The following is a 23,821-nucleotide window of genomic DNA, read 5'->3' as shown; positions in this document are numbered from 1 at the left end:
GGCCTCGGCCGGTTCATCTAAAACCTTGAGCCCGGGTGAATCTCTGTTCACACAATATGAATCGTAAAGAGAGAAAGAATTCCAATTCCCTCGACTTTTTTCTACTCTCAAGCAAAGCCAAAGCGCAGCAGCAGCAACAGCAACAACAACGACAACCTGCAGAGCTTCTGCTAAACTCTGAACAAAATTGAAGAAGAAAGAATAAAAAGATGTTAAAGAGCAATGTATTCAACAAGAAAACGAGAAATAACAGAATAAAAAAGGAAGTTCGAGAAGTGTATCTGCGGGACGACATATGGTGCGGAGCTTCGTCTTGCAAAACTTGCGACTCTTCCGTTGCTCGTTTAACTGCTTCCACCATTCTCGTTGTCGATACTAATGTTGTTCTCAACCAGGTTCAATGAATTTCACTTCACTTCGTTTTGTTTGACTACGGTTATGGAATGCCTTTTGTTTTTTTAAAATATTTTTTTTTAATTATTCGAAACGTTGAGTTTTTAGATTGATTTGCTGGAGAATGCGGCGATTGATGACGTGGTGGTGCTATCGGTGGTGTTGGATGAAGTTAAGAACAAGAACGTGTCTGTTTACAATAGAATCAGAGCTCTTTGCAGTAATTCTTTGAGGAGGTTCTATGTTTTTTCTAATAAATTTCACAAGTAAGTTGCTTTTTTAAGCTGTGGTTGTGTTACTGTGTTTCTTTACTTTATCTTGATTTTTAGTGTAATTTGGTATTCTTTATGCAGGGATACACATGTTGAGAAAATGGATAAAGAAAGTCCTAATGATTTAAATGATAGAGGTTTGTTCTTTGTAAGGAAATTGATTTTGATGTTTTTCTTGTAGACTTTGATTTGTACTTAACGTTGTGGTAGCTGTAATGTTTGTTTTACTCTGTGGCATGCATTTCTTGTGATTCAGCTATTCGTGTGGCCACTCAGTGGTATCAGAAGCATCTTGGAGATGGAACACGGGTTTTACTTTTAACTAATGACAGAGAAAATAAGAGGAAGGCGACTGAAGAGGGCATTTTTGCCGAGACAAGTATGTAAAGTATCTTTTTGCCTACCCTCATAGCAGCTCCCTTGCCGGGTCTTAGATTTTCAATCTTCCAAGAATGATAATTATTGTTGTTTTTTTCGTTGTTGTTGTTACTTATTGGTGGAAATACTTTATCCATGAAGCTTAATGCTGAAAATTTGCCTTTATTTCAGTTGAGTCATATGTGAAATCATTGGGTCTGCCGAATTTGCTTGATCTGCTGGTCCAACCTGCATCTGAAGACGTAAACATGGAACATGTTGAAGATTTGAGACCGTCAAAGAGGAAAGTCATTTACCCAGAGGTGGCTTCTAAGTCATTGATTTGTTTGATTACGGTCTTCCATAAAGGACTGTCTCTTTCTATTGTATATTGATCTTGTTGTTTGTTCAGCATAAACCCATGTCTGAGATTACTGCTGGGTTGCGCCATGGAATATACCATCAAGGAAAACTTCGTGTTAACCGTTACAATCCATTTGAAGCATATGTTGGAAGTGAGAGTATTGGTGATGAAATAATCATCTATGGACGTACAAATATGAATAGAGCTTTTGACGGTGATATAGTGGCTGTGGAACTTCTACCTCAAGAGCAGTGGCATGAGGAGAAATCCTTATCTTTAGCAGATGAAGGTAAGTTACTATCGTGCTTTTCGGTCTTCCTAGAAGTAGCATGCATGTTTAATGACCAAGCCACCATAGATCTGGTTTCATTGCTGTTGCTATTTGCGCTTTCAAATTGTGATTAAGTAAACATGACATCATATCATTCTTTCATTGTAATTTCTTTTGACAGTCAGTTGTACATGTGCGAAGTTGAATTTCTTCCTTCTTTTTTTCTCTCTGTTTAGAAGATAATTTCTTATACTCACTCTCTAAGTGTGTTATCCTATTTCATATTTCATATTTAATATCTTATTCTGTTACAGATGATGAGAATGAGGATGATGTACATCTGGCTCCAAGCAGTGCTGATGATGCTCCTAGAACTTCAAATCTTGTAACTGCTGGTGGTGAAAATACTGTTCCTAGTCGTCCCTCCGGCCGTGTGGTCGGAATCATAAAGCGGAACTGGCATTCGTAAGTTGATTGCTTACTATGCTTCTTTGTTTGATTGTGTTTGGCTATACTTCTTGTGTCCCTCGAGTATTACTTGTCATTGCTTCAAATAGGTAAATTCAAGTTTGTCCTTAATCAGTTGTGTGGTGAATGTAATGATTTGATGCAGTTATTGTGGATCTTTGGAGCCAATGCCTATGCCTGCTGGTAGTGGTAGTATTGCCCATGCCTTATTTGTCTCCAAAGATCGCAGATTTCCTAAGATTCGGATTCAGACTCGGCAGCTTGGAAATCTTCTGGATAAGAGGATAATTGTGGCGGTTGATTCCTGGGACCGTCAATCTCGGTACCCTTCCGGTCATTATGTACGGGTCATAGGAGATATAGGTGACAGAGATACTGAAAGTGAGGTATGCAATAATGAGTTCATCTTTGTAAGCATATCTCTGTGTGTGTGTGGTTGGGTGGGTGGGTGTAGGATCCCTGGGCTTTGGGAGGGGGAATTCCTTTACAATTAGTAGAGAAGAGGAGATTTTGTGAAGTAAATTACGGAGCAGTAAAAGTTTAGATGAAAATGACATAAACTTTTTTGTCTGCTGCAGATGGTCCTGATTGAAAACGATATAGATGCAAGGCCATTTTCTGCTCAAGTTTTGGCATGCTTGCCACCATTGCCATGGTCGGTGTCCTCTGAAGATTTGGCCAGTCCTGTCAGGCTTGATTTGCGACATCTGCGTGTCTTTAGTGTCGATCCTCCAGGTGAGTAACTAAAGGGATATACTTCTTGCTTATTCTTGATTCTCTTGTCCATACTACATTCTGGATATAGGATGAATGATGGAGATATATTGAAAATTGTGAAATATTTGTGCTTCTGTTTTTTATTTTTTTTTCAGGGTGCAAGGATATTGATGATGCGCTACATTGTAAATCTCTTCCCAATGGCAATTTTGAAGTTGGAGTTCGTATCCTCTAGATTTTTGACTTTCAATCGTGCAGAAAATTTCAATATCAATGTCACTGAAGTTTAAATTTGACATGTGCAATATGTTTGTTTCTGAAAGTTTATGACAGTGTGAACATACCTTTTATCTTTTCAGTATATGTTTCTCTCTCACTCCCCACCAGCCTTGAACAGTAATGGAGTCATTGAAATGTATATATTGGTTCAATACTTCTTCCATTTGGAGAGCTGCTACAATGCTATTTGAGGTGTCCTCATCTGTATTATTCCCTCAAATTTTAATGATCTGCAATATCATACCTGGAAAATGGTTGAGTCACAATACCTCCTTTGTTTAAATCTGCTAGACCAACATGTTTCTTCTCATTCGTCCAACATATCAATGGCTGAAGTTTATGAGTTATATAAATGATTCACTGTTTACTGTTAGTCCTAGTATTTAATTTTACTGACATTCTTTATTTTAAACATAAACCAGATACTTAATCGTTCTTCTTTAGTAAAATCAATTAGATATAGCTGATGTAACAAATTTTGTTCATCCGGGCACTCCACTTGATGATGAGGCCTCAAAAAGGGGCACATCTGTCTACCTTGTTGAGCGCCGAATCGACATGCTGCCCAAACCTCTGACGGAAGGTATGCATTCATGTGTTTGCCATTTTATATATACATTTCTTGTTCTTCATTTGAACGCATGTATGCTATATGAAGTATTTTTAGGTTTTATGGTTGACTTTTTATTTTTCTTTCAGGCTCTATAACACTCTTAATAACTAATTTTGCTTGTAGATATATGTTCACTTCGAGCTGATGTGGAAAGGCTAGCGTTCTCTGTTATTTGGGTATGTGTTCCTTTAACTTTAGATCATGTGCTAATCTCATCTGATATTTTTGTGGATTCTCTCTCTCTTGTTCTGTTTGCGCTGTCAAGTACGCGTGAGAGACTACACGGTGTGATTGGTGTGTGTATAGTATGTTTGATGGAAACCAGTCTCCCAGACTCACGTTTACTAACAGGCAATAAAAGTAAAAGCAAATATTCAACCACAAGCTCTACACTAAACTGGAATAAAACAGGAATAAAACTGTATTAAGGGGAAATAGATTTGTAACAAACAGAAAATGGAAATAGATCCAGCAATACACTGAACTTGCAGGAAGTTCGAGAAGTGTATCTGCGGGACGACATATGGTGCGGAGCTTCGTCTTGCAAAACTTGCGACTCTTCCGTTGCTCGTTTAACTGCTTCCACCATTCTCGTTGTCGATACTAATGTTGTTCTCAACCAGGTTCAATGAATTTCACTTCACTTCGTTTTGTTTGACTACGGTTATGGAATGCCTTTTGTTTTTTTAAAATATTTTTTTTTAATTATTCGAAACGTTGAGTTTTTAGATTGATTTGCTGGAGAATGCGGCGATTGATGACGTGGTGGTGCTATCGGTGGTGTTGGATGAAGTTAAGAACAAGAACGTGTCTGTTTACAATAGAATCAGAGCTCTTTGCAGTAATTCTTTGAGGAGGTTCTATGTTTTTTCTAATAAATTTCACAAGTAAGTTGCTTTTTTAAGCTGTGGTTGTGTTACTGTGTTTCTTTACTTTATCTTGATTTTTAGTGTAATTTGGTATTCTTTATGCAGGGATACACATGTTGAGAAAATGGATAAAGAAAGTCCTAATGATTTAAATGATAGAGGTTTGTTCTTTGTAAGGAAATTGATTTTGATGTTTTTCTTGTAGACTTTGATTTGTACTTAACGTTGTGGTAGCTGTAATGTTTGTTTTACTCTGTGGCATGCATTTCTTGTGATTCAGCTATTCGTGTGGCCACTCAGTGGTATCAGAAGCATCTTGGAGATGGAACACGGGTTTTACTTTTAACTAATGACAGAGAAAATAAGAGGAAGGCGACTGAAGAGGGCATTTTTGCCGAGACAAGTATGTAAAGTATCTTTTTGCCTACCCTCATAGCAGCTCCCTTGCCGGGTCTTAGATTTTCAATCTTCCAAGAATGATAATTATTGTTGTTTTTTTCGTTGTTGTTGTTACTTATTGGTGGAAATACTTTATCCATGAAGCTTAATGCTGAAAATTTGCCTTTATTTCAGTTGAGTCATATGTGAAATCATTGGGTCTGCCGAATTTGCTTGATCTGCTGGTCCAACCTGCATCTGAAGACGTAAACATGGAACATGTTGAAGATTTGAGACCGTCAAAGAGGAAAGTCATTTACCCAGAGGTGGCTTCTAAGTCATTGATTTGTTTGATTACGGTCTTCCATAAAGGACTGTCTCTTTCTATTGTATATTGATCTTGTTGTTTGTTCAGCATAAACCCATGTCTGAGATTACTGCTGGGTTGCGCCATGGAATATACCATCAAGGAAAACTTCGTGTTAACCGTTACAATCCATTTGAAGCATATGTTGGAAGTGAGAGTATTGGTGATGAAATAATCATCTATGGACGTACAAATATGAATAGAGCTTTTGACGGTGATATAGTGGCTGTGGAACTTCTACCTCAAGAGCAGTGGCATGAGGAGAAATCCTTATCTTTAGCAGATGAAGGTAAGTTACTATCGTGCTTTTCGGTCTTCCTAGAAGTAGCATGCATGTTTAATGACCAAGCCACCATAGATCTGGTTTCATTGCTGTTGCTATTTGCGCTTTCAAATTGTGATTAAGTAAACATGACATCATATCATTCTTTCATTGTAATTTCTTTTGACAGTCAGTTGTACATGTGCGAAGTTGAATTTCTTCCTTCTTTTTTTCTCTCTGTTTAGAAGATAATTTCTTATACTCACTCTCTAAGTGTGTTATCCTATTTCATATTTCATATTTAATATCTTATTCTGTTACAGATGATGAGAATGAGGATGATGTACATCTGGCTCCAAGCAGTGCTGATGATGCTCCTAGAACTTCAAATCTTGTAACTGCTGGTGGTGAAAATACTGTTCCTAGTCGTCCCTCCGGCCGTGTGGTCGGAATCATAAAGCGGAACTGGCATTCGTAAGTTGATTGCTTACTATGCTTCTTTGTTTGATTGTGTTTGGCTATACTTCTTGTGTCCCTCGAGTATTACTTGTCATTGCTTCAAATAGGTAAATTCAAGTTTGTCCTTAATCAGTTGTGTGGTGAATGTAATGATTTGATGCAGTTATTGTGGATCTTTGGAGCCAATGCCTATGCCTGCTGGTAGTGGTAGTATTGCCCATGCCTTATTTGTCTCCAAAGATCGCAGATTTCCTAAGATTCGGATTCAGACTCGGCAGCTTGGAAATCTTCTGGATAAGAGGATAATTGTGGCGGTTGATTCCTGGGACCGTCAATCTCGGTACCCTTCCGGTCATTATGTACGGGTCATAGGAGATATAGGTGACAGAGATACTGAAAGTGAGGTATGCAATAATGAGTTCATCTTTGTAAGCATATCTCTGTGTGTGTGTGGTTGGGTGGGTGGGTGTAGGATCCCTGGGCTTTGGGAGGGGGAATTCCTTTACAATTAGTAGAGAAGAGGAGATTTTGTGAAGTAAATTACGGAGCAGTAAAAGTTTAGATGAAAATGACATAAACTTTTTTGTCTGCTGCAGATGGTCCTGATTGAAAACGATATAGATGCAAGGCCATTTTCTGCTCAAGTTTTGGCATGCTTGCCACCATTGCCATGGTCGGTGTCCTCTGAAGATTTGGCCAGTCCTGTCAGGCTTGATTTGCGACATCTGCGTGTCTTTAGTGTCGATCCTCCAGGTGAGTAACTAAAGGGATATACTTCTTGCTTATTCTTGATTCTCTTGTCCATACTACATTCTGGATATAGGATGAATGATGGAGATATATTGAAAATTGTGAAATATTTGTGCTTCTGTTTTTTATTTTTTTTTCAGGGTGCAAGGATATTGATGATGCGCTACATTGTAAATCTCTTCCCAATGGCAATTTTGAAGTTGGAGTTCGTATCCTCTAGATTTTTGACTTTCAATCGTGCAGAAAATTTCAATATCAATGTCACTGAAGTTTAAATTTGACATGTGCAATATGTTTGTTTCTGAAAGTTTATGACAGTGTGAACATACCTTTTATCTTTTCAGTATATGTTTCTCTCTCACTCCCCACCAGCCTTGAACAGTAATGGAGTCATTGAAATGTATATATTGGTTCAATACTTCTTCCATTTGGAGAGCTGCTACAATGCTATTTGAGGTGTCCTCATCTGTATTATTCCCTCAAATTTTAATGATCTGCAATATCATACCTGGAAAATGGTTGAGTCACAATACCTCCTTTGTTTAAATCTGCTAGACCAACATGTTTCTTCTCATTCGTCCAACATATCAATGGCTGAAGTTTATGAGTTATATAAATGATTCACTGTTTACTGTTAGTCCTAGTATTTAATTTTACTGACATTCTTTATTTTAAACATAAACCAGATACTTAATCGTTCTTCTTTAGTAAAATCAATTAGATATAGCTGATGTAACAAATTTTGTTCATCCGGGCACTCCACTTGATGATGAGGCCTCAAAAAGGGGCACATCTGTCTACCTTGTTGAGCGCCGAATCGACATGCTGCCCAAACCTCTGACGGAAGGTATGCATTCATGTGTTTGCCATTTTATATATACATTTCTTGTTCTTCATTTGAACGCATGTATGCTATATGAAGTATTTTTAGGTTTTATGGTTGACTTTTTATTTTTCTTTCAGGCTCTATAACACTCTTAATAACTAATTTTGCTTGTAGATATATGTTCACTTCGAGCTGATGTGGAAAGGCTAGCGTTCTCTGTTATTTGGGTATGTGTTCCTTTAACTTTAGATCATGTGCTAATCTCATCTGATATTTTTGTGGATTCTCTCTCTCTTGTTCTGTTTGCGCTGTCAAGTACGCGTGAGAGACTACACGGTGTGATTGGTGTGTGTATAGTATGTTTGATGGAAACCAGTCTCCCAGACTCACGTTTACTAACAGGCAATAAAAGTAAAAGCAAATATTCAACCACAAGCTCTACACTAAACTGGAATAAAACAGGAATAAAACTGTATTAAGGGGAAATAGATTTGTAACAAACAGAAAATGGAAATAGATCCAGCAATACACTGAACTTTGAGGGTCAGTTCCTCCTATACAATTCTCTACTAATTTTCCATGCTTTATCCTACGCTCTTGCTCTCCTTTCATTCTCACTCAAGATTCCCTCCTCTTAACAAACTCTAACAATAATTGCCATCTGTTGAGCCTTCATTGTGCCATTTGCTTCCTTGCCAATAATTGCCATCTGTTGAGCCTTCATTGTGCCGTTTGCTTCCTTGCCAACTGTCTTGCCATCTGTCCCGCCTTGTCATGCCTCGCCTTTCCCATTTTGCCCTTTTCTGTTATACCACTTGGTGACCAGGAGTCCATTATATGACTAAATATTTCTAAATAGTCAACTTTTGTTCCAACTTCCCATGAGTCAAATATACTGATTATTTATTGCACGAGTTTGAGAGGTTGAGTGGATTTTGATTCAATGTGATAACTATAAAAGGAGTAAAACATCAACAGAGGTCTAGTTATTCGATATGTAAGTTTGGCATTGCTATATGTAGATCTTTAACAGTTGTGAAACACTTAAACTATATAAATTAATGATTCTGAAGCTCTTTAAAAGTGTTAAAGATTGAAGAACTACTTTCATGCTGAATAAATACTGTTTTTGACTCGATTTTTTTTCTTTTGTTGGACTTTGCTCTTCTATTATGGAGATTTTTTCCTTTTTTTTGCTACATGATTAATGTAAAAAATGTATATATGGACATACTTCACTGTCTAGCACTCCCATGTTGTTTGGACTAAACTATTTTTGGGTATGTATTTGGATACTCACTTCAATAAGTTATTTGATATCAGGAAATGACACCTGAAGCAGAGATTATTTCTAAAAGATACTCAAAAAGTGTCATTAAATCCTGTGCGGCATTGTCTTATGTTGAAGCTCAGGCTAGGATGGATGATAGGTGCCTTTTTCTAACTTTGCCTTTCTCTAGTATGCGGATACACTTCACTTGTTTTCTTTAAATGTGTCTTTATTTATGCTTTCATTTCTCTTATCAAATTCTTTAAATATATCTTGCTAGATACTCTTTTACCGTTGACTTTACCTTTTTCATTTATATTAATTATCAAATGCCAGTAGCTTATCAAATGGAAGAAAGCAACTGTTGCTTTATCTTGATATGTTGTATGCTGATATGACACATACATCATCCATGAGATTTTTGGTGAATAATTGCCAAAGTTCAATATAATTTGAAACTGAACAATTAAAGGATCACTAGATGTGCACTTGAGAGGATGTAAGCCAGTTCTAGTTCACTGCGTTTTGAAGTTTTTGCTGTTAGTGAAGACAGAATCATATTCACTAGAAGATGGAATAGGATTATTGTTGCTGAATTGTGGTGTTGCAGAATAGTTTTGCAAAACTGATTGGCAATGCTGTCAAGATGTTTATTGTTAGAGTGAAAACGGTGTATAAAGAAATGGAGCTTGATTTTATTAATTCCAGAGAAGATTGAAAACAAAAGAGGAATTAAAGAATTAAAACAACTGTTCCAGGATTAACCCGATTACAACTCTTAAAGAGCCCCAAATGAAAATTATACTCATGATGCCATGTTGTCCTCTAGTGGCTGTATATATACTACTAATGTAATCTCTTTTATTCTCATAATAATCCTCCCCCATTTATTCCCTTGAAATCAGCTCCTTAATTTTTGTAGATTGATTGCCCTTAATTTGAGTTCTTGAATTATCTCTTGCCATATCTTTTCTTCTTCTGGAATAAACTAGTAGTTCTCTTGGTGGACTTTCCTCATCAACGTGATTGTTGGCTGAAATTAAGTGTCTGCCATTTATCCTGTTTACACTTTAGAACCTGAGTTTTTACCTTTATTTCTTGAAAACATTGTGTCCATTTATGAGACATTGTTTCGAATTCTTCCCCTTTGATTATTTTGATCTCTTTGTGGATTTCCAATCCATTGATGTACTCATCTCAATCTTTTCTTTAATATAGTTCAACAATATACATATATATATATATATATATATTAGCCTGGAAATATATATATATATATATTAGCCTGGAAAACTGAAAGTCAGGCCCATAGCTGATGTTTGTTTGTTTCAAACTTCTTAAACAGCTCCAACATCTGAGTAATAGAAAGGACTTTTTCTTCCTGAGTTGATTATGAAAATTTACATAATGCTCATGGATGATTGGTTATGATAATTTAAGCAGTGACCATGCATCTATGTGCCATCAATTTATTTCCTTTATTTCATTTGTTTTTGCTGGCACGAACTTGCATATATTCTTAATGGGTTGTCTGTTTTATGATGCAAATATATGTCTATACTTTTTGTTTCCCTTTTATGAGTGTCATTTTTATTGAAACAATTCAACTGATTTTATTGTTTGTGCAGTCGACTGATGGATCCAGTAACTACAGATTTGAGAAATATGAATTCTCTGGCAAAGGTATGCTTACCTGGAGCCTGCTTTACTTTGTTCATGGGATATTAGTGGATTCCTCTGAGAAAGTTGCTTCTTATGATTCTGCAGGTGATGAGGCAGAGACGTATTGAAAGAGGAGCCTTGACTCTTGCCTCTGCTGAAGTCAAATTTCAAATTGATACAGAGACTCATGACCCTCTTGATATTGGTATGTTGTCTGAATGGAAGATTCTTTTTAACTCCATACAACTGTAAATATATACTTATGTCCCTGGGCCCACGGCTGCTTCATAGGTATGATTATTTATCTTTTTGATAAAAAGTTATGAAAGAGTATTGGTAAAAAAAGAAAAAAACTATACAAAAGTGAACAAGTTGTCTACTAATGAAGGACAAGCATGAGAAAAAAAAAAACCATACATAGTGTACACTAGAAAACGGACAACGATTTTAAAAACAACCAAAAACCACTTAAAATCCCCCAATTATGAAGGCTATGAATAGCCCAGAACTCACTCCTAATTTAATGAATGAAGAAGAAAAAAGAATCTTGAAATTTTTTTTGTCATTGACACCAAAGGGAGGCTAAAAGTTGAACTTTATACCACAAAGAATGGGTATCTTTTTCTCTGTCAACGTCAAAATCCTTATATTCCTTTCTTTTATTTTTTTTTTCTTTTTGAATTTTCTTGCTTCTATATAGCATGCATTTTTGGTCACTGTGTAAACTTTCTTGGTGTTAGCATTTTGGATTTAAGAAATTTTAACTCTTCCGCCGATGAGTTCTTCACATTTATTCTTTTCAAGCCTGCGGACTTGAATTTCATGTCAATGACATTTCTTTGAGGTGTTATATTGTGCTTGAAAATGATTGTTATTCTATGTTGTGTTGAAGCAGTGCTAAAGATGCTTTGGTTTGTCATTAACATGGGTGTTGGATCTGCAAATTAGAACTGGTATCTGTTGGTTGTGCAGCATTTGGTTGAGTATGACTAAATCTGTAAAATGAATGGAATATACAGATATACACATCGAATTCATGATTTTGAGAAAAAAGCTGTTTTAATAACGTTACATTATGTTCTGACCAGGCTTAATATGTATGAAATCTTTGTATTTTGGTAAAGCATAGTTATATTACCTAGAAGTTTCTTTCAGAGTTTGTGCATCTTACCATATATGGAATATCTTCTTCTTGTGGCTTTTCTTAAATCATGGCGTCTTACAGCTAGCTTCATCTCCAACATTCATTCTAACATGTCTTTCTTTTAAGTCATGGAGGTGTCTATATTGTTGTATATTTCACATTTGCTTGCAAAGATAATCATGACATCTTTCCTTCTCATTATCTTTTACTGGGACCATATTATTTTATTTAGAAAAGTTGCTACATCATGTAGATTAACTTGAATTCTTACACCTGCAGGTCTTCATTTGCTGTTGCATTTACTAGCTTTCATTATCTACTTATTTTATTCCATTAATCATATTGCTTTGGATTTCTTTTGATTTTTTTCTGATGAATTGTTTTGCAGGTATGTACCAGATTCGGGAAGCAAACCAAATGGTTGAGGAGTTCATGCTTGCAGCTAATGTTTCAGTTGCTGAACAAATCCTTACAACTTTTCCTCTGTACTCACTGTTAAGGTAAAATTGGTGGATTTTCTGTTTGTTTGGTGTATCAACCTTTTTCTTTTCGCTTGTTTCTAAACCCTAACTTTCCTTTTGTTTTCTAATAAGGCTCTAGAGTGCAGACAGTATACTGTACTTACCCCTGCTTTCTCTTCAATGGGTCCACTGTTGGCAGGCATTCTTCATGATTGCATTATAGCTTGTTTACATTTGTGAGCAATGGCCAATAAATTATTACCTTATTAATGGCTAATTTTAATCTCCAACATATAACCTATTTCTCACTGGAAAAATACTTGCATGTTAGTGACCCTTAGAACCAACTGGATAAGGACCAGTGGATGGCTTGTTTCTGTCATCTTGTGATTTATTCACTGAAACCAAGTTGCAGGAGTCAGACTTCAATAGATTTCTGAGGAAGCATACTGTACTAGTGTGCCAGTTGGAAAAGTGATTGCATTTTGATTTTTACGCTAAAGGCATGATTAAATTCTCCTCAAATAATATTATTAACTTTAATGCATCTTTGTGAACTAAAGGGTCATGTCTGCATGCTAGATGAAAACAATTTTTTCTTCAAAATTATGTGGTGGTGGTTAGTGGACACATAATGGACATTGGCTTTGTGTGCAGGCGTCATCCTTCTCCAACAAAAGAGATGCTTGAGCCTTTGCTGCGTACTGCTGCTGCTGTTGGCCTCAACTTGGATGTTTCATCATCAAAAGCACTGGCTGATTCACTTGACCATGCTGTGGTAAGACTATTATGTTATTGCATCTGTTTACTGGCACAGTGGATACTCTACTCTGGGCTATATACTTATATCATTATAAACTTTCTGTCATGAACAGATATTGTGCTAGATATGCATGTTCAACTTTCTAAGATTTAGAATTTTTTTTTTTTTTTTAATTATAGCAAACATAATGTGCTAGTCACATAGGTTAGATGTTGACTGAACAGTGTAGCATTGGCTTATTGGCTATTTTTGAGTTTGTTTTTCTTTAGTTTTCTTTTCAGCCAATGAGGTTTGTATATTAGTTGTTTCTAGGCTTCTTTTGCATGTACACTGTGTTTGTTTTATCTGAAACCTTGTGGTTCTGACTGGTGACTTGTATTGCATTTCCATTTGGATGCTCTGTATGCTCTGTATGGTTCTTACTGAAAATGTTTGCCAGAGTGACGATCCATACTTCAATAAGCTGATTCGGATACTGGCAACGAGATGTATGACTCAGGTAATTCACTTGATTGAATATGTGTGAATCCTTAAAATACGACAATGAATCATCTAAATTCTAATACTTTTGACTTGAATTACAAATCAGGCAGTGTATTTCTGTAGTGGAGATCTCACGCCCCCAGAATTTCATCATTACGGGCTTGCAGCGCCTCTGTATACTCATTTCACCTCTCCTATAAGGAGATATGCTGGTCAGTTAGACTATTAATTCTGTAGTGTTCTGTTTGGTGGACAAGATTTTGTAATTTGAATTTGGAACTTCTTTTCTTGCAGATGTTGTTGTACACAGGTTGCTTGCTGCGTCTTTAGGAATATACAAGCTCCCACCAGTATGCCAAGATAGACCCCAACTTACTAGTATTGCTGATAGTAAGTTTTCTTCCCTGTTGAAACTCTGCTGCCATGCTATATGAAACCCTTCACTTGGTTTTATACCTGGATACCATACAGCTGTCCTTGATGGTCATATTCTCATCTTTGCACGATAGAAAATATTTTGTTTGCAACTGGTGTGTTCTTCAATTTTCCATTAGTTGAAAATCATCTCCAACATAGGGCAATAAAACTGAAAGTCCTACAATCATGTCTTACTGATTTTTCTCTTGTGGAAGCTCTAATTTTGTTGCTTCTCTTTCGCATCTCACATCTCCAATCTTTTGGGATCCAAAGATATTATCTAATATTTCACATGTGCACTCCATTAAATCCAACTCTATTACTTGTTACCATGAAAAATATTACTTAGCTTTTATTTCTGAAATCCCACTTATTTTGGGATGATTACGTGATGTGATCTCAGCTATCTAAAGGTTGTTGCTTGTTGATACTTTTCTTCAGATTTGAATTATCGGCATAGGAATGCACAGATGGCTAGTCGGGCCTCAGTGGAGCTCCATACTCTTATCTACTTCAGAAAACGGTATTATCAGATATTCTCTCTCTCTCTCTCTCTCTCTCTCTCACACACACACACACACACAAAGAAGTGTGCTAATTTGTCTTTTCTCTTGCAGGCCTACGGACACAGAGGCTAGGATAGTGAAGATAAGATCTAATGGTTTTATTGTGTTTGTACCCAAGTATGTACTCTAACCTCAGTGTTTATTGTTTGACTTTCAACTGCAACTATGTTGCATTTACTTTACTAATCTCCAAGAAAATAAGTACTTTCCAGCTGATGCCACGGCCCCTTCAATCTTTTGTTCTTTTATTTTGTTTACAGTGGCTGTTCTATCCTGAAACTTGATTTTACATTTTTTTTATATTTTTTTTAAGAGAAATTGTTGCATGGTTTTTGTGTGGCAAAATTTTGTGAAGGATTAAGGAAGTTGTTTGTTTGTATGTGTGTAATTGACAAGGTGTTGTTGCAGGTTTGGCATAGAAGGACCTGTGTACTTGACACCAAGAGGCAAGAATGGAGGTGGGGAATGGTACGTAGATGAGCAGCAGCAGAAGATTATAAAGATGGATAGTAGCCTCTCTTACAGTGTTCTACAAATGTTGATGGTTCACATGGAGGTTGTGGAGCCCCAGCCCAACCGGCCGAAACTCCAACTTACCCTCATTTAAAAGTTTGGTAACTCTTTCTTCCCCTACATTTTTAGCTGAAGAAGAAAATACTAAATTAATGTTTGTGTCAATCTCTTTTATGAAGCTAGGGCTGTGTTTTATCGCCATGTGGTGTAAAGATTTGGATTTGGGGATAGGTTGCTGTTCCATAGGAAGAGGAAGTGCAAGTGCAAGAATGTTGTATCATAGTTTTGTTCTATTTAAACACCTTATTCGTGTGGGCTTTTATATCTGGTATCACTGCCCAGATTGGAAGATTGAAACATACATAAATTTTGATTAATATTAAGCAATAGATTCCATTGTTGTCAGAAAAAAAGCAATGTGCCAATACTGATCCTTTCTTTTTTTCTCCTTCCAAATGTACATGATCATCGATTACCAAAAAAATACACGAATTTCTCTTTCATTCGTGTTTAGGGACAACACATTCATATTAGCAACTGAAATCATCTTCAAAACCCACAACAATCCTACTAGCCACCGAGATCTTCAAAACCCACTCATTGGAACCTCAGCTTCATATTGCACACCCAAAAGATACTAAGAAACAAAAAAATAATCCCATTATAGGGATGTATATATTGAAAGGACTCTTCGGATTACTGTTTACCCTTGATATAAGATAAACCATTCACTACAGCATAGATATAGACATAGGCTTTCTAGTATTGTGTTTAAAATGTCCTGCTTCATTCTACAAAAGAAGAGGGTTTAGAAGTTTTAGAGATTCAAGTTGGTGCTCAATATGTCTCTGTCTTCTTCACTCTCCTAAGCTACAAGTGTTTAGGCCAAGATCCACATGTAGACTGTTGACCAAGACGTGAGTGCTAGTGCTGAAACTAAATATGTCCAGAAAAAGAGGACTGAACATTCCTCTTGAGCCACATCAAACAACTGGGTCATTGTACCTGTTCATATCCATGCATTAACCAAAAGCAAAAGTCAGATCCGTGGTTTGTTCCCACAAGTTGGGTTTCTGAGTCCTCTCATGAGCAACTACTTACCAATGTTCATGGCAGGTGGGAGAGTGAATTGAATCATGAGCACATAGTGGTATAAAGGGTCCGATGGAAGGAAACCAAGAGTGGAAGCTCCTTTAACAATCCATATACCAATCATAGGAAGTACGATGTATCTAACACAAACCACAGCTATGATCACCAATGGCTTTAGTGTTGAAGATTTTAAACCTGTAAAAATTTTAACACATTCGTAGCCCGTAAGAGTCTGCTTCATTCTTGTATTGGTTTTTATATATACTGAAGATTGGGAAATTTAGTTACCTTGAATGAGATTGCCTCCAAGTATAAGTGTTATACATGGAATTGTTCCATCCCTGCAAAATTTTCCCTCTTTTGAGTTATTGGCAGATCCAAAGAGAGAATGAATATATCAGAGTCATAAATCATACCCAATTATTTTAATTGAGTCTTGGAACACCCTCAAGGGAGCACCATCACCGATTATAAGGTTTCTCAGCCAAGTAACCGCTCCAAAGATGAATCCAACAATCTGTCGGTCAGTCAAGTTCAATTCACAACTCTTCTTATTAAGCACATAAATGTAGGCGGAAAAAAAAAAAGACTCACCGCGGCAATTGTAGGAGGTGCCATTAGCTCCTCCCCGATCTTGTGAAAGAATTCAAGTATCTTTTTACAGGATGATTCCTTTGATTTATCCTGATGACTAGTTGATTCTTGTGGTACAATTTGGCTTTCAGCATCTACATAAGTAGACTTTGGTAATGACCCATTTACAGATACGTTTTGTTCATCCTCTTCTCCCTTGAGAAGTCGAGTTTCTGGGGTGGCATCAAAATCCTTGTTGGCCACCTTAGACTCAGATGTATCTTCAGCAGCTTGAAGTGCTTTGTATTTAATTGATGAACTTCTTACCAGATGGTAACTGTAAGTCCATATGTAGAAACCACCAAGCTGCCTTACCCAAAAACACCACCAAAATTAATTAGTATCAGACACAAGACAAAGAAACAAACTGGAAATTAGATAATAAGAATTGCATTATAATTCATTACCGCCATGGAGAAAGATGCATATGAGAGTCCAACAGAGCTGCAAACATTACGATTCCCAAATGGACTTCCTTCCTCGTTACAGATTGCAGGGACAACTATAAGGAGAAGATTTCCCAAGTTCCCTGTATCAATAAACAATCGAACGGGTTTAAAGGTAATATATTTAATATATGAACGACCGTTTGTATTAATATACAATTATTGGGTTTACCCAAAAAAAAAAGATATACAGGTAAATTACCAGAAGCACATGTAGCAATGATGAGGCCTTCAAGGTAAGGCTTAGGTCTCAGAATTTTGACAACTATCCATCCAAGAATGCCTCCAAATAGAAAAGTGAGTCCAATGTTAACCGGCATAAACCACCTGTATCAAACAACTGGCTAGTCGGGCCTCAGTGGAGCTCCATACTCTTATCTACTTCAGAAAACGGTATTATCAGATATTCTCTCTCTCTCTCTCTCTCTCACACACACACACAAAGAAGTGTGCTAATTTGTCTTTTCTCTTGCAGGCCTACGGACACAGAGGCTAGGATAGTGAAGATAAGATCTAATGGTTTTATTGTGTTTGTACCCAAGTATGTACTCTAACCTCAGTGTTTATTGTTTGACTTTCAACTGCAACTATGTTGCATTTACTTTACTAATCTCCAAGAAAATAAGTACTTTCCAGCTGATGCCACGGCCCCTTCAATCTTTTGTTCTTTTATTTTGTTTACAGTGGCTGTTCTATCCTGAAACTTGATTTTACATTTTTTTTATATTTTTTTTAAGAGAAATTGTTGCATGGTTTTTGTGTGGCAAAATTTTGTGAAGGATTAAGGAAGTTGTTTGTTTGTATGTGTGTAATTGACAAGGTGTTGTTGCAGGTTTGGCATAGAAGGACCTGTGTACTTGACACCAAGAGGCAAGAATGGAGGTGGGGAATGGTACGTAGATGAGCAGCAGCAGAAGATTATAAAGATGGATAGTAGCCTCTCTTACAGTGTTCTACAAATGTTGATGGTTCACATGGAGGTTGTGGAGCCCCAGCCCAACCGGCCGAAACTCCAACTTACCCTCATTTAAAAGTTTGGTAACTCTTTCTTCCCCTACATTTTTAGCTGAAGAAGAAAATACTAAATTAATGTTTGTGTCAATCTCTTTTATGAAGCTAGGGCTGTGTTTTATCGCCATGTGGTGTAAAGATTTGGATTTGGGGATAGGTTGCTGTTCCATAGGAAGAGGAAGTGCAAGTGCAAGAATGTTGTATCATAGTTTTGTTCTATTTAAACACCTTATTCGTGTGGGCTTTTATATCTGGTATCACTGCCCAGATTGGAAGATTGAAACATACATAAATTTTGATTAATATTAAGCAATAGATTCCATTGTTGTCAGAAAAAAAGCAATGTGCCAATACTGATCCTTTCTTTTTTTCTCCTTCCAAATGTACATGATCATCGATTACCAAAAAAATACACGAATTTCTCTTTCATTCGTGTTTACGGACAACACATTCATATTAGCAACTGAAATCATCTTCAAAACCCACAACAATCCTACTAGCCACCGAGATCTTCAAAACCCACTCACTGGAACCTCAGCTTCATATTGCACACCCAAAAGATACTAAGAAACAAAAAAATAATCCCATTATAGGGATGTATATATTGAAAGGACTCTTCGGATTACTGTTTACCCTTGATATAAGATAAACCATTCACTACAGCATAGATATAGACATAGGCTTTCTAGTATTGTGTTTAAAATGTCCTGCTTCATTCTACAAAAGAAGAGGGTTTAGAAGTTTTAGAGATTCAAGTTGGTGCTCAATATGTCTCTGTCTTCTTCACTCTCCTAAGCTACAAGTGTTTAGGCCAAGATCCACATGTAGACTGTTGACCAAGACGTGAGTGCTAGTGCTGAAACTAAATATGTCCAGAAAAAGAGGACTGAACATTCCTCTTGAGCCACATCAAACAACTGGGTCATTGTACCTGTTCATATCCATGCATTAACCAAAAGCAAAAGTCAGATCCGTGGTTTGTTCCCACAAGTTGGGTTTCTGAGTCCTCTAATGAGCAACTACTTACCAATATTCATGGCAGGTGGGAGAGTGAATTGAATCATGAGCACATAGTGGTATAAAGGGTCCGATGGAAGGAAACCAAGAGTGGAAGCTCCTTTAACAATCCATATACCAATCATAGGAAGTACGATGTATCTAACACAAACCACAGCTATGATCACCAATGGCTTTAGTGTTGAAGATTTTAAACCTGTAAAATTTTTAACACATTTGTAGCCCGTAAGACTCTGCTTCATTCTTGTATTGATTTTTATATGTACTGAAGATTGGGAAATTTAGTTACCTTGAATGAGATTGCCTCCAAGTATAAGTGTTATACATGGAATTGTTCCATCCCTACAAAATTTTCCCTCTTTTGAGTTATTGGCAGATCCAAAGAGAGAATGAATATATCAGAGTCATAAATCATACCCAATTATTTTAATTGAGTCTTGGAACACCCTCAAGGGAGCACCATCACCGATTATAAGGTTTCTCAGCCAAGTAACCGCTCCAAAGATGAATCCAACAATCTGTCGGTCAGTCAAGTTCAATTCACAACTCTTCTTATTAAGCACATAAATGTAGGCGGAAAAAAAAAAAGACTCACCGCGGCAATTGTAGGAGGTGCCATTAGCTCCTCCCCGATCTTGTGAAAGAATTCAAGTATCTTTTTACAGGATGATTCCTTTGATTTATCCTGATGACTAGTTGATTCTTGTGGTACAATTTGGCTTTCAGCATCCACATAAGTAGACTTTGGTAATGACCCATTTACAGATACGTTTTGTTCATCCTCTTCTCCCTTGAGAAGTTGAGTTTCTGGGGTGGCATCAAAATCCTTGTTGGCCACCTTAGACTCAGATGTATCTTCAGCAGCTTGAAGTGCTTTGTATTTAATTGATGAACTTCTTACCAGATGGTAACTGTAAGTCCATATGTAGAAACCACCAAGCTGCCTTACCCAAAAACACCACCAAAATTAATTAGTATCAGACACAAGACAAAGAAACAAACTGGAAATTAGATAATAAGAATTGCATTATAATTCATTACCGCCATGGAGAAAGATGCATATGAGAGTCCAACAGTGGTGCAAACATTACGATTCCCAAATGGACTTCCTTCCTCGTTACAGATTGCAGGGACAACTATAAGGAGAAGATTTCCCAAGTTCCCTGTATCAATAAACAATCGAACGGGTTTAAAGGTAATATATTTAATATATGGACGACCGTTTGTATTAATATACAATTATTGGGTTTACCCAAAAAAAAAAGATATACAGGTAAATTACCAGAAGCACATGTAGCAATGATGAGGCCTTCAAGGTAAGGCTTAGGTCTCAGAATTTTGACAACTATCCATCCAAGAATGCCTCCAAGTAGAAAAGTGAGTCCAATGTTAACCGGCATAAACCACCTGTATCAAACAAGATACAAATACAACCACCCTTTTAATCTGAGAAAACCAAAGACTAGAGTTTGAGAAAATTCAGTAAAATGGCAGCTATCAATTTACCATGAGATTATGTCTTCAAGTGTCACAGTCTGGGCCAAAGATGCAAACATGAGACAAGGTGTGAACACAGTGAACACGATCTGCATAAATTAATCACCAGAGATTTAATATCTTTGAAGATAGCTAACAAATTATAATGTGGTTGCACGAGTGAGCGTACCTTGTTCAAGGATTTTCGGGCGTCTGTTGGAAGAAGATTGCAATATTCAGTAGCCATGAAAGCTCCCAATAAACTTATTAAAAGCACTTGCAAAATTGGCATAGTTGCCACTTCAAACAGTGTCCAGAACCCCATCTCTGTCTTCTGATATTGTAGCAGCTACTTGAACAAGGTTAACTTATATTCAGCTAGATTCTAAAACAAGAGAAGATTACCAGATCAATGCGCATAAACAAAACAATAACAGCATTAAAAATTTTGAAAAACAAACTGTTTGTTTCAAAACTCTTTAAAGCAGTTAAAAGTAGAGATGTCATGAATCATGATAAAGGTCCAAAACTGGAGGAGGAAGGTACCATGAAGGTAACAATTCTTGTCTGGACTTGAGCCGACATCCTTTCACTTTATATTTCAGTACTTTTTAACATTAAAATATAACCATATATATATATATATATGAAACGTAGTGTATTTGTATCAAGTCAGCGGTTTGGCTACAGTAGGGAATCTATCAATACAACAATGTAAAATCACTGTTAGCAGAAATCACCCAACTGGTAGATGAAAGCTGCTGGGTGATTGCTTAGCGGACAGAGAAGGATACTGTTAAGTTTGGTCTAGATGTTTCTGTAGATTATGAGAAGCCAATGAATGATTAAAATTTTGAAGTGATTGATGATATCAGACCCTGAAATATTGCCACTTACATCATGGTCCTATCTGTCTGTCTTCAAATTTGGTTCTTTCTTTGTATGAAAGATATATCATCAAGTAATGACATATTAGGGTTTTATGTTTATGCAGTAAGAAATACGCTGATCAAAATGATTTACTATATTTTTTTTCCCCATGTTTTTGCATAATTTGAAAGAAAGCCAATAATGTAGCTGTCCCATCAAAAGCTCTTTCCAAAATTCTTGTGGCTATAAATTTACCAGAATTGCGTGCTGGTTGGCTGTAAACCAAATTGGTGAATCCTAACGACTCTTACGGTACAATCTGAGAATGACCTTAATTCCCTTTAACTATAATCATAAGGTTAAATATAGTTTTATACTTTTATAGACAAACACAAAAGAGGGCTTCAAAGTGATCGTGAAATTATAAGAAAAGAAGAAAAGAAAGGACATGTTGTGGAACCATCAAGAAGCTGGACTCCATTATCTAAATTAAAGAGAAAACAGAAGGAATAAATGTCAAAAAGCATTTATTATTATTATTATTATTACTGCTATGGAGAATATGAACATGGTTTCAACTTTCAAAGCAGAAGAACAAGCCAAAAGAATGACTTAATTCTTGCTTTTGTGAAATGCAAGGAGAAATTTTTTTAATAAAGATATATGATAAGGATCTTTCTGGTTTTTATTTAGCGTCATCTCACAGCATATTATTGGTTTTTCAAGAGAGATACTGTAGACATTTTACAGCCTCGTCGTCTACCAAAAAGAAGAAAAAAACAAGATACATTATTTCCATTGCTAGATGCTGAACGCATACAGGAAGAATTCAACATGGTGAAAACTTTTATAATGAACAAGAAGAGAGACAAACCTGGAGCAAGATCTGGGTTGATGAGCTATATATATATATATCTAAGCTTTATTTATTGAGAGACAGAGACAGAGATGGTGATGATAAGGAGATCATTCAACATGCATGACGGCGGTGGTGGTGGTTTTCAGAATATGGCATCAAGGGCTGAGCCTCAATTTGCGTAATTATATTTGTGTCTGGTGATCTGCTTTCTTATATCATAGTTATCATTCTATTTATAGAGAAAATGTCACTGTAAAATTGACACAGTAAGAAGAAAAAGAAAGAGAGTTCCACATTCATTTTACAACTCAATGCTTACCCGTCTCCTTTGTCTATATCCATAAACAACTACACGCCTCAAACTTTATTTAATTCATCTCTCTAAAACCTTCCATTACAGCATCTCAATAATTAACCATTTTATCTTTATATATTACCTGGAGAGGGTTTAATAATTAACATCCATTAAAGTGCTGAGCAGGAGTCATAGTCATATAATAACTGGTCCTGCTGGAGAATCAAAGTGGTGTTTATCATCATCCTGGTCAACTTGGCAACTTGATTAATCACTCAAAACTTAACCTCAATCAATAATCTTTATCGCCAATAAGATTCGATAACTTTTACATTAATAAATTAACCAGGAGACACTTTTGACTGGATCGTCATTGGGAGATTTTCCCACGTTCTCATTAGCTGGTTAGATCAACAATGGTTGAATTTTTTTGGACCATCTTAATTAATGAAAAATCATGTGCATTAATGACCTACATGACACCACATATAACCCAGTTTTAATCATAAGAAAATAACAATTTGAACACTTACTAAATAATAATAGACGTATTCATGTTGGTATCAACTTGATGAACAAAATCAAAAGAATAATAAAGGTTCACATCTGAATCAAAATTTGACAAAGAAGCAATAGTACAAAATTACAAGGGAGCATGTGGGACAGTGGCCCATTATTGTTTATTGTAAGTTACGTCTGAAAATTAGTCCATAGCTAATGCCTTCCTCGGTTCCAACCTTTGCATCCATGTATGTATATATCATCCTCCTCCTGAGACACTGAATCTGAAGCTATCATTGATAATAAATTATTACATGAATGGTTCAACAGAAATAATAAATAAGAGATGCATGGATCACATGGGGAAGAAATGTGGTGGTAAAGTCATAATGTTTAGTTAAGAGGAGGTGGGGTCGGATGTAACATTTCCATCCCCATCTCTATCTTTATTTTTTTTATTTTTTTTTATTTTTGGGTATTTTGGGATATTCGGATTAGTTTGTGCATACTTCAACTAGTTCTTCAAGACCCTGAAGTTAAAGGTCAGGTAAGTCGTAAGCCTCCTATGACTGTCTCTTATTAGTAGTCATGAGCAGGGACGGATCCAGCCTACTTTTGGGTGAGCCATGAATTTTATTTTAAAAAATACTAATATATATAATTTCTAGATTTTGGCCCATCCTAACAAAAATATTAA

The 23,821-nt window shown here is 36.3% G+C and overlaps 3 protein-coding genes across 9 annotated transcripts; 1 reads left to right on the top strand and 2 right to left on the bottom strand.

Annotated features, from left to right (window-relative positions):
* Positions 1–69: 69 nt before the first annotated feature.
* On the top strand, positions 70–15,238 carry LOC116127756 (exosome complex exonuclease RRP44 homolog A). 5 transcript variants are annotated; one of them, XM_031413393.1, is made up of 25 exons: positions 70–298; positions 4,261–4,357; positions 4,464–4,621; positions 4,709–4,764; positions 4,884–5,006; positions 5,177–5,307; positions 5,397–5,637; positions 5,934–6,084; positions 6,233–6,473; positions 6,666–6,822; positions 6,960–7,028; positions 7,541–7,666; positions 7,820–7,872; positions 8,969–9,075; positions 10,544–10,598; positions 10,683–10,782; positions 12,110–12,221; positions 12,840–12,960; positions 13,385–13,444; positions 13,535–13,640; positions 13,723–13,818; positions 14,287–14,368; positions 14,463–14,528; positions 14,820–15,020; positions 15,108–15,238. In XM_031413393.1, the coding sequence occupies exons 1-24, from the start codon at positions 210–212 to the stop codon at positions 15,016–15,018; spliced, it is 2,796 nt and encodes a 931-aa protein (XP_031269253.1). In that variant the 5' UTR covers positions 70–209; the 3' UTR covers positions 15,019–15,020; positions 15,108–15,238. The 5 variants fall into 5 exon arrangements, with proteins under 5 accessions (XP_031269253.1, XP_031269252.1, XP_031269254.1 ...); XM_031413392.1 differs by having other exon boundaries at positions 15,104–15,238; XM_031413394.1 differs by having other exon boundaries at positions 14,820–15,025.
* A 566-nt stretch (positions 15,239–15,804) lies between these two features.
* On the bottom strand, positions 15,805–17,415 carry LOC116127748 (protein PIN-LIKES 7-like). Its single transcript, XM_031413385.1, has 6 exons — positions 17,298–17,415; positions 17,057–17,178; positions 16,611–16,955; positions 16,305–16,357; positions 16,026–16,156; positions 15,805–15,929 (listed from the first exon to the last, which is right to left on the bottom strand). The coding sequence occupies exons 1-6, from the start codon at positions 17,413–17,415 to the stop codon at positions 15,805–15,807; spliced, it is 894 nt and encodes a 297-aa protein (XP_031269245.1).
* Positions 17,416–18,667: 1,252 nt separating this feature from the next.
* Positions 18,668–22,558, bottom strand: LOC116127758 (protein PIN-LIKES 7-like). Of its 3 annotated transcripts, none has more exons than XM_031413395.1 (10): positions 22,344–22,558; positions 20,790–20,984; positions 20,630–20,709; positions 20,406–20,530; positions 20,165–20,286; positions 19,719–20,063; positions 19,541–19,641; positions 19,413–19,465; positions 19,134–19,319; positions 18,668–19,037 (listed from the first exon to the last, which is right to left on the bottom strand). In XM_031413395.1, the coding sequence occupies exons 2-10, from the start codon at positions 20,922–20,924 to the stop codon at positions 18,913–18,915; spliced, it is 1,272 nt and encodes a 423-aa protein (XP_031269255.1). In that variant the 5' UTR covers positions 20,925–20,984; positions 22,344–22,558; the 3' UTR covers positions 18,668–18,912. The 3 variants fall into 3 exon arrangements, with proteins under 3 accessions (XP_031269255.1, XP_031269257.1, XP_031269256.1); XM_031413397.1 differs by having other exon boundaries at positions 20,790–20,948; XM_031413396.1 differs by lacking the exon at positions 22,344–22,558 and adding an exon at positions 21,146–21,531.
* Positions 22,559–23,821: the final 1,263 nt, after the last annotated feature.

Source organism: Pistacia vera, unplaced genomic scaffold (assembly GCF_008641045.1).
Source record: "Pistacia vera cultivar Batoury unplaced genomic scaffold, PisVer_v2 Contig195, whole genome shotgun sequence".
Classification (NCBI taxonomy): domain Eukaryota; kingdom Viridiplantae; phylum Streptophyta; class Magnoliopsida; order Sapindales; family Anacardiaceae; genus Pistacia; species Pistacia vera.
The sequence above is the reverse complement of the archived record's forward strand: the minus strand, read 5'-3'. Positions and strand labels throughout refer to the sequence as shown.

Bases quoted from the DNA above. Each gene is read 5' to 3' on its own strand.
- LOC116127756 (XM_031413393.1), top strand. From the start codon at position 210: ATGTTAAAGAGCAATGTATTCAACAAGAAAACGAGAAATAACAGAATA. The intron at 6,823-6,959 runs GTGAGTAACTAA...TTTTTTTTTCAG, and splicing joins CTTTAGTGTCGATCCTCCAG to GGTGCAAGGATATTGATGAT. The intron at 13,445-13,534 runs GTAATTCACTTG...ATTACAAATCAG, and splicing joins CAACGAGATGTATGACTCAG to GCAGTGTATTTCTGTAGTGG.
- LOC116127758 (XM_031413395.1), bottom strand. From the start codon at position 20,924: ATGGGGTTCTGGACACTGTTTGAAGTGGCAACTATGCCAATTTTGCAA. The intron at 20,531-20,629 runs GTAAATTGATAG...TGTTTGATACAG, and splicing joins CTTGAAGACATAATCTCATG to GTGGTTTATGCCGGTTAACA. The intron at 20,287-20,405 runs GTAATTTACCTG...TTATTGATACAG, and splicing joins CATTGCTACATGTGCTTCTG to GGAACTTGGGAAATCTTCTC.
- LOC116127748 (XM_031413385.1), bottom strand. From the start codon at position 17,415: ATGCCGGTTAACATTGGACTCACTTTTCTATTTGGAGGCATTCTTGGA. The intron at 17,179-17,297 runs GTAATTTACCTG...TTATTGATACAG, and splicing joins CATTGCTACATGTGCTTCTG to GGAACTTGGGAAATCTTCTC. The intron at 15,930-16,025 runs GTAAGTAGTTGC...GGATATGAACAG, and splicing joins CCCACCTGCCATGAACATTG to GTACAATGACCCAGTTGTTT.